The sequence below is a fragment of the Diabrotica undecimpunctata genome, unplaced genomic scaffold (assembly GCF_040954645.1).
Source record: "Diabrotica undecimpunctata isolate CICGRU unplaced genomic scaffold, icDiaUnde3 ctg00002817.1, whole genome shotgun sequence".
Lineage (NCBI taxonomy): Eukaryota > Metazoa > Arthropoda > Insecta > Coleoptera > Chrysomelidae > Diabrotica > Diabrotica undecimpunctata.
This window is the reverse complement of record NW_027314021.1, coordinates 7,679-18,217: the sequence shown is the minus strand read 5'-3', so window position 1 is coordinate 18,217 and position 10,539 is coordinate 7,679. Positions and strand designations below refer to the sequence as shown.

Genomic DNA, 10,539 nt, shown 5'->3' with positions numbered 1-10,539 from the left:
ACGCGCTATCTCAGAGTAAAATGGGTCCTTAACTGCCCGAAGAAACATTACGAAGATTCTGGAAGAACATGTTATGCCCACCATGGCAGGGCTTGGAGAAGACGCCGTTTCATGCAGCACAACGCGCGACCGCAAGTTGCCAGGATCAGTATGCAATACTTGGATGAGGTTAGAATTACGAGGTTACCCTGGCCAGCTAGGTCTCCGGACCTGAATCCCATCAAACATCTCTGGGACGATTTGAAAAAACGTATTCAAACCCATACACCTCCTCCTAACAACACACAGGAGCTTAAGGATCTGTTAGTGAGAGAGTGGAATAACATACCTCAACATGTAATCCGGAGAAAAGTTGAGAATATGCCCCGTCGTCTGCAAGAGGTTATTAGAGCAAGGGGAGGCAATACACGATATTAGTCATTGAAATTCCACTGATGTTTTACCACGTTCTGTATTTTTCATTTTTTCTTTCGTATGTCTGTTTCAACAATTTGGTTTGTTTTCTGCTTTTTCAATAAAAACAATAAAAAACCGTTTTTTTTTCTTTCAAAACAAACATTGATGACAAATAAAAAATACATTAGCTTAAAAAAAAAGGTTATTACTGCATCAGATGCAAAAATATTCAAGAAACTTGAAATTTTCAAGGTGACCCGGATTTTATGATCGCGAGTGTATTTGACAAACATAGGCTGTTTTAAAGGTAGTATGTTTCTGCGTAACTCCCTATTAATTTGATATCAAGATCAATGTTCTCAATGAATTAAGCTCACAAGGGTAAGCAGGAAGTCGAATTGCCGATATACCACCCTAACCTCTGTTTCGTCAACAATCTTGTACCTCTTAGAAGGCACAAGGATACATTAAAATGACTGATAATATTTACAAGAGGCCTGCTTTACGCCAATGCTTCTTGTTACCTAGAATAGTAACTTTTATTATCCATAACAAGGATAACTTATTTCGGTCATATTTAAAATTTGAATAAACCATTCCACAAAAATATCCACATTCATGTCTTCGTGGTTTAGAACATCCAGTATACACAATAACCGACATCCGTTCCAGGAATGCCAACCGATTTTAATCTTTTCATTTTACCAGTATTTAGAAATAGTGTATCCTGCGTTTATCCATGAATTGTCTAGGTCATATATTTGTCTAGGTAACTAAAAAACTTGTTCTTGATGTGTTAGTATTTTTTTAATGGCTCATCGATTTGAGTTAGTCGTATAGCCTCACTCAAAAGTAAACGAAATAAACTAATTTCCACACACCTTCATACATTGGTTTAACCTATTGGATTAAATCGTTTTTTATTTTTGATTTGTTCTACCCTGTTACATTTTTTTATATAAAGAATATTTTAGGTTTGGACGATTTGGCCAAACGTTGCGCCCAATACAAAAAGATGGTTGTCACTTTGCAAAATGGCGTTGTGTGTTGAAGATCAACCCACAGACACCTTCCATCCAAGCACTTATTGAAAATGCTAACGTACTGGCTCGTTATGCATCCATCTGCCAGGCAAACAGAATTGTACCCATCGTGGAACCTGAAATCTTACCTGATGGAGGCCACGACATTCTCATATGTCAGAAAACAACTGAAACAGTATTGGCGTACGTCTACAAAGTAAGTTTCGTTACAAAAAAAGTATATTTTTTTGTAGAAATTAAAAAAATGCTACTAAAATGACAATCTCGTCGGTAGTTTAAAATATATAAATAGATAACTCTTCTAGTGTCTATGCTATACGCCTCTGGTGATAGCGAAAAAGTCTTTTTACTATAACTTCAGGTATTTTAAACTATTCAGTCCCTGCATCTCTTTCTAATTTGCCAAGTTTATCGACCACGTGACTTAAATGACTAATGAGAAGGTCACGTGGTCGATAAACCCGTCCCATTAGAAAGAGATGCAGGGGCTGCTTTGCGTCAATTTTCTCTGTCTCACTGGGGGAACGCGACTGTATGGCAGCAGTCGATCTATTTGTATTATATGTCTATGGGTTTAAATAAAGATCACTTTTCAATATTAAAATAAAATATCCTTTATATCATATTAGGAGCAATATTTTTTTCTATCAGTGAAATACCGTGTATCTGGTAGTCTGATAAGTAACCTCCTTCGCCGATTAGGGCACTGCGATTTCATAAAAAATATTAGTTCTAGAAACAGTGAAGAAAATATGCTAACTGAGCTAGAATATAAAGGAAGCTACGAAATAAAAGCTCATATTGAAAAAGCCAGAAGCTCTTTTAACGCTGTCAATGTGGTCGCCAACATCACAAGAAGATAGTTACCTTTAGAAGAAGAAGAAAGTCTAACCTATTTTGATATCTGCATAAACTTGACGTGTTTGGAAAAATGACGCCAATTGGTAAAAACGATTTTCGAACTCTCATTAAACATTATTATTTGTGAAATAAAACGGCAAAGGAAACAAAAGAAATCCTGAACAAATATTATGGTACTCTGCAATTATATACATATCTACACGACAAAATTTGGTTCCATATTTCGTAGTGGCCGTATATCTCCATTGGATGAACCACGCACTGGACGGCACTGCGATACAGTTACACCGGAAAATGTGAAGAAAGTCCATTAAATGGTTTTAGCGGATCGTAAAGTGAAGGTGCGTGACTTAGCAGAGGTCACAAAAATTAGTAAAGAGCGCACTGGCCAAAACTATGATCGTGTGACCACTTAGCAGTGTGAATCGTAAACCGTCCGACTTTTGGCGTCGATTGGTAACCATTGTTGAAACCCCAATGGGCCACTGAATTTTTAGATTGCATTGACTTAATTTTAATTGACTTAAAAAAGGTAAGAATTATTAGGCAATATTATTGTGCATTATTGAAAAAATTGAAGCAGGAACTCAGTGAGAAACGGGATAATTCAAAAGAAAAAAGTGCTGTTTCTCCAAGAAACTTGGGCTTGGGCTTGGAATTACTTTCTCAGCCTTCTTAATCTCCTGATTTTGCTCGCTCCGATTATTATGTGTTCTGAAGAGATGGCGCCTAAATACAAAATTCGGCTTGAACGAAGAGATAATTGTCGAAACAAACGCCAGTTTCTCAGAGCTTCTAGATTTATATTCGCATAAAGAAGTTTGAAAATCGCTCGAATCGTTGTATTGAGTTAAAAGGACTATATCGAATAAAATGAAAGATATTTCTGGAAAAACATGTTCTGCATGTTAAAGGTTATTTATCGGATCACCTGGTAAACCAATATGAACTCTGATAGTCGGTTCACTCAGCTTGGGAATATTTTGACAGAGTTATTGTAGGAAATATACAACACAAAAATTCCAACCACATCTATTAATAGCTGAAATAACCTTACTGCTTCTTTAATTAAAACAGAAGAATAATCATGAGAAATGGAAGTGCATATTCAATCATTTTGATTAAAAAGTTTGTATTTGTAAATACTAATATATAAACAACCAACAAGATTTGTTTGTTCTAATTGATGCAGTTCCGAGGTGTCGAATCGGGTTTATGTCTTAGCGTAGTAATAAAAAAATAATAATAAATAAAAAAAATAGTTTTAAATGTAAATACTAACCCTATCTTGTGTAAAGAGAGAACTCAAAACAAATTGACTGGCCAGTAAGTTGTAAAAAACAATGCCAATAAAACACACACACAATTGATGCAGTTTCAATTCAATAATAAACTGTTTTTTAATAATATTTTGTAAATTCTATGTTTATATTCACTGTGAGGACGTCTGCTTGGTTGTTTACTAACTTCCATGCACTTCCAGTTAAAATCAGAATTTGACAAACATAGCACAAAATTAATTATCAAATTTGCTAGGTAGTTGGGACTCTAGTGAACAGAATTTAACATTCTGTTCCATTGTCTATGACCTGAATTGACTGACTCATTACAAATCGTATGTTGTCAAATTCTCATTATAAATTAATAACTATTCTTCTTAAAGTATTATCTTGAATAAGATCAAATAAGAGTACTTTATAGGTATAATAATTATTTCAGTATTAATACCTAACTATATTAATAACAATTTTCCATCAGGCTCTTGCAGATCACAACGTCTACCTCGAAGGAACTCTCTTGAAACCCAACATGGTTACCTCAGGTCAATCCTCTGCAAACAAATCCACACCAGCACAAGTAGCAGAAGCTACAGTAACTGCTTTACAACGCAGATTGCCCCCTGCAGTTCCCGGAGTCACTTTCTTGTCTGGAGGACAATCTGAAGAAGAAGCTACTGTCAACTTAAACGCCATCAACCAGTAAGTTCAAAAAATAAAATATAAAAAGGTTTATTTCTTCTAGTTCCATGGCCGATATCGATTGTTGGATATCATGCTGGCCACCACTAAAAAATTCTTATAAATCTACATAAAAGACTTGTTTTGAATATATTTCAAATATATTTTTGAAAATATTTCTTATTTTCCGAAAACTTGAATGTATTTCAGAGTACTTTATTTTTCATTTAGTGGGATGCCTTCACATTTCTTTCACTGCAATTGGTTGGTTTGCTATGATTTCTCTATTTCACTTTTATTTTTGTGTCTTTATACTAATTTTTTTTCTGACTAATCATATATATAAAATCATACTGAGAGCCTGGAATGAGAAACAAATCCCAGAAGAGTGGTGTATTGGGATCGTTTGCCCGCTACACAAAAAGGGCGAACAACAGACCAGATCTTTGTGCTAAGGCAAATACTGGAAAAAACCAATGAATTCAATATCGACACATACCATCTTTTCGTAGATTTTAAATCGGCCTATGATAGTGTCCTAAGAAATAAATTGTATGAAGCCATGGATGAATTCCACATCCCCGATAAACTGATAAGATTGGTTAAGGCTACAATGCGTAAAGTTGTTTGCAAAGTCGAAATACAGGGCGAACAATCACAGGCATTTGAAACGCATGTTGGGCTGCGACAGGGAGATGCGCTGGCGTGTCTCCTTTTCAACATAGCTTTGGAAAAGGCGGTCAGGGATGCCCAAATAGACAGCAGAGGAAACATTTTTAATAAATCATCCCAAATTTTAGCATATGCAGATGATGTTGATCTAGTTGCCCGCACAATACGCAAGCTAGAAGAAATGTATACCACCTTGTCAAACGCCTCAAAAAATATGGGCCTGCAAGTAAATGAAAATAAAACTAAGATAATGGCATCAACACCCAACAATAGAGCCAGAAACATCGGCCACCAATTCACGGTTGATAATTCTACTGACTTGACTTTGTAAATTTGATCCAGATTTTCAAGGTTATTTGTTGAACTATGAATGAATTTTTTTTTCAGATTCCCAGGAAAGAGACCGTGGGCGCTAACTTTCAGTTATGGGCGTGCACTTCAAGCTTCCGTTCTCCGTGCTTGGGGAGGAAAAGATGAAAACATCAAAGCTGGACAAGAAGAATTGATGAAACGTGCTAAGGCAAGTAATTTTATTAAAATAATCAAAATCCAAATCTTTACGATGTAATCTACGAAAAGAATACTATAAAAAAACGTATGCATCGTTTGTAACATGACAAAAAATAATACACAGTTTTTAATTTCCACATAATATGACTTGACATATTTCGATGAAACACATCTTTTCAGAAGAATGGTAATTTTGAACTAGTTTCAAGCTAGCCTAAACGTCTGTCGGCATTGTTGGAAACATCTTTTATTTTGAAAAAATGATTTTATTTGCACTTTTTATTAGATTTCATTTTTTATTTATTGACTTTAATTATTTAAAACAACTACATTTCTCTATTATGCAGATGCACTAGAAACCTAAAACCAAGATCAATATTATTATAAAAATTAATATTAAATTCATCAGGTTTCCGGGCTGAACCGCCTCGATCATCACTGCGCTGAGCTTTTGTTATCCTCTCTGATGTCTTCTTCAGGGATTCCGGGGTCTATCTCCTGAGCCCCCAGACCACTACACTGTCACTGCACTACTGCTACTATGGACAACGGACGGATCATTTATACCTTGGATGATGACGTGGTTTGCGTGGGGATTGGCGCGAAGATTTCTGACGGCGAGATTACTCTGAGATAGCGCGTGCGAGATTTTGATTGAAAGATGGAGCGGACATTTTCTTTATGAGAGGTGTCCATGTCGAAGGTAACCGGATGCTGTCATCTCTTTATTGAGACAATTTGGCCTTTTTCAAGGTCTATAGCTTTTCCGATAATTCTTGGTTTATAGAAGCGGATGGGCTATGGTTCTGAAGTTTTCATAAATCATATGAATGTTCATAAATCCTATTTTGGATTCTACAGTTTGTTTGGCCTACGTTAGACCGGGAAATCTGCACAAGGAACTCATAAACTCTCTGTGTTATTCATTTTGGAATGTTTTCTTTGATTGATTCGACAAGAGATGAAAGTTTTTGTTGGGGGGTAAATATTGTCTTTATTCCTCTTGATTTATGGATTTTGTCGATTTTGTAAGTGACACCTTTGATTTCGGGAAGAAAAACTTTCGTATGACCAGGGGCCGAGTCTTTTGGGTTGAGATTGAGTAGGAGATTGATGCATGTGGATGTTCCTATTGATGCGATTTTTTGCGGGTAACCATTTTGGATGAGGGTTTGTTTTAAAGTAGAGAGCTCAGAGGGGCCTGCTTGCATCATCGCAAAGTCGTAATTGATTTGGAGACAAGGGTTATTAATGACTGAATTAATTTGTGAAGGTAGATGATGAGAGTTGGCATGCAAGTAACGATTGATATGGGTGGGTTTTCATCAGTTTCCATCTCTCATCGTGAACTGGATACTAGGATGTAACCATTTCAGATGGGTCTGAAAAGACACCAAAGCATCCCTGCCGTGGGGACCCAAATGACGAATGTATCGTCAACAGTATCGTAGCCAACATGTGTGTTTGAGCATTGATGTGGAAATGCTCGGGTCTCGAAGTCTTCCATAATATATTGGCAATTACTGGTGGTAGTTGGGGAGTCCATTGAGGCACCATTTATTTGTCTGTAGAATTGATTTTGGAAGATACAATAATTATTAGGCATATAATGTTTAATGAGAAATAAGTGGTCTTGCTGGATACTGTATTTAGTTTCCGGTATTAAAGCTCAGCGGTTGACGCGGTTCAACCTGGAAGCATGGTGAGTTTAATATTAATTTTTATACCACCAATTGAATAGTGTGCTCCAATTGTTGCAAAAAAAACATGTAGGTTCCAATTTTTAATACGCTAGGACTTTTTCCTTCCGAGAAAAGGGAAAAGGTCGAAGAATATAACAAAGAAACAACGCATTTACGAGGGTACTTCTTTGGACCAAGAGGATCCTTTATATCAAATCTAAAGATTATATGACTTTTCCTTCAATAGAAAGGGAAGGTATAGAAATATGACAAAATGAAGAAGGCCTGTGTACGGTAAATTTAATAGAGTTTTCCCCTTATGTCCAAGAGGAACGCATGTATCAAATTTCAAGACTAGGGTTTTTTCTTTAAGAAAAAGAAAGGGCATAAGATTATGAAAATACCCTGTTGACCCCAGCATCAAAAGTGTTATTTCTTATACCAAGGAGACTTAGTGTACCAAATTTCAAGACTCTAGGAAAGAATATGAGAAGTGAGAAGAGGGCGTATTTACCGCAAATTCCATAAGGTCCGGCTTGAAACCAAGAGGATTCTATGTACCAATTTTCAAGGCTCTAGGATATTTCCTTAATAAATTTATATAATATAAGAAAATCTATTGACCCCAAATTCAATGATATAGTTTTTCCTTATCGTAGATATAGGCGAACAGAGCTGCCGACAGACTACAGGATTTTAGTAACGGACTTTCATGTCCTACGTTAATAAATAATTGGCAATTCATTTTTATAATTCAAATTATAACAGAGTTCTATGCAACTTAGATTAACCGACCTTATGCTGACGCCAAGATGATATTTTTTCTTTACCCAAAAACGTGTATTTTTGTCAAGCGTGTTTATAATTCACTACAAAAATTAAGTCTAATTAAGTAATTTAGTCATAGTATTTGAAATTCACTAGTAAATGTGTGGGGAAATCCTCTAATGATAGATATAACCATCACAATTATAATGTCAGAATATGAATCTTACGATGTTATTTGTAATATTGCAGGCTAACAGCGAAGCTTTCTCTTGGAAAATACGTAGCTGGTAGTGTGTCAGGAAAAGCCGGAGATGCAGGTTTTGTTCATCAAAGACCACGCCTATTAAGCAAATTCTCACAAATTTGTTGTGAATGTAACGTTATTAGTGAAACATGTTTTAGATCTACATTGAACAAATCCAAATTTATAAAGTCTGTTATATTTTATCTGTTATTGTGTATATACAATTTTGTTTAGAAATTTATACAATATTTATTGGGGACTATTATTTATAGGTAACACGTCGTGATTAATACTTTATTTTATGAATCAATTGTTAATTTCTTAGAACATCTATTTGTGGAAGTGAAAATTGAAAAATAATAAATAATAAATGTCTTAATTTTTGTTTACATTCAATACATTACCCCTAATCTTTAAATCCAACGAAATTGTACCATTATCCCCAAATACAAGTAAACTAACGTAAATAGTTGTAACAGACAAAAATATTCTACATGTGACAGACAGATTTCGAAGCCGAGAAAATAATAAAAAGAGGCACGAAAAAACTACTAGAAAAAATCAATAACTAAAGTTCGTTCGCCTAACAGAAAAGTAGAATATAAACACTAGGAATGCGTGATCAATTCATTCCCAATTTCTAGAGATGCTGAAGAGGTATCTACTTGTTACAAAATCACTTATACTGTAACTGATTATGTACAAAAGCGTATCAAAAGTAACAAGTAGAAACTCACAAGTAACGACAATCTACAACTCTAAACAAAGACGCTCATTTGCAGTTTTAACAGATATACATTCAGTAATCCTTACGAATCACATTATGTTGAATTTAATTATATACTTAAATATAATTTTTACTTTTAATAGCTCTATGTATGTGTGTGTTGGTATAATTATAGTGTAGGTTTATAGTTATAGTGTTAATTTAAATAAACCTTAGAAACTGTAAAACATTTTTAAAGTGTTGGCTGTTTTTTATCAACTTAAGTAAGTAAATTTAATATTATTTTGACTCTATTATAATAATTATCTATTATGATGATAAAAAGGGTTGCAAGTGTGAGTCCATATTTGAACAGATATATTAAAAAGGGCCAATACTCACAATCTAATATTTTCTTTCAAAAGTGTTACAGAAGCGATCGGTTTCGAGGCTTACAATATTTGCTTCATCCTCAGGCCCAGCAAAGAGTTTGTTTTGTTAAAAAACAATAATATAGATATCGCCAATAAGAAGTTTTCCGCTTACATTGTAGTGAGGTGATATGTTGATCATTATTTATGTAAGTTAATTAAAAGTCTTACAAGGTAATGACCTTTAGGTCTTTACCTTGTAAGAACCTGTGACAAAAACAACAAAAATCATAGTGCATAATATGTGATTTTCCATCTTCAAACTCTTTGCTATGTCTGAGGATGAGACAAATATTGTAAGTCTCGAAATCCGTCGCTTCTGTAACACCTTGAAAATAAATATTAGATTGTGAGTATTGACCTTTTTAATATATCTGTTCAATTATCTATCTATTATCTATTATTTTATTAGAATATTAGCCTGTAAATAATACTTTGCAGGTTTGTATATACAGTCACTAAAACAAATTAATATGTCGGACACGGATTCTGCCGATGAACTCGTAAACATACCTTTAACATAAATACATCATCGACGAAATGGCGAAAAGTCAAAATAAAATTGTTTTAAGATTGCCACCATATCACTGTGAGTTGAATCCCATAGAAATGATATGGGCAGATATAAAAAATTATGTAGCAGCTAAAAATAAAACTTTTAAACCATAACTCCTCAAAAATGGAAAAATTGTGTACAGTTACCCAAAAGGTAGAACCAAAAATGTGGGAGTTAGATAATTTAGTAGAAGCCAGAGTAGATTCAATTATAATAAACCCTGACGATGATAGTACATCTATCTCAGAATAATATTTTAAGTATTTGTGTATTAGGCCTACCGGGGAAACCACATAAAAAAACGCACCATTATCACTCTTCCTCTATTGTGGTGTGGAAATGAGTTCTCTTCTTCTTGATGTGCCTATCCGTGACGAATGTTGGCGATCATCATGGCAATCTTCACCTTATCTCCCACAGCCCGGAAAAGCTGCATAGATGTTGTGTTGAACCAGGTTCTGAGGTTCTTCAACCAGGATGTTCTTCTTTCTGGACCCCGTTTTCCAAATATTCCTAGCAGGATGGCTTGTAGAAGGGCATATCTGGATTCATTTCGCATAATGTGTCCAAAGTACTGTAACTTTCGAGATTTGATGGTGGTCAGTACTTCTCGGTTCTTCTTCATTCTTCTGAGGACCTCCTCATTGGTGACTAGGTCAGTCCACGGGATTTTAAGTATTCTCCTATATAGCCACATCTCAAATGCTTCCAA

General features: G+C 34.9%; 1 protein-coding gene across 1 annotated transcript; it reads left to right on the top strand.

Moving 5' to 3' along the window:
• Positions 1 to 1,370: 1,370 nt before the first annotated feature.
• Positions 1,371 to 8,403, top strand: LOC140432098 (fructose-bisphosphate aldolase-like; the record flags this gene model as incomplete). Its single annotated transcript, XM_072519935.1, is given in 5 exon segments — positions 1,371 to 1,409; positions 1,412 to 1,635; positions 4,059 to 4,279; positions 5,318 to 5,450; positions 8,140 to 8,403. Coding segments are annotated over 5 exon segments (659 nt in total), but the record flags the coding sequence as incomplete, so codon positions are not given.
• Positions 8,404 to 10,539: the final 2,136 nt, after the last annotated feature.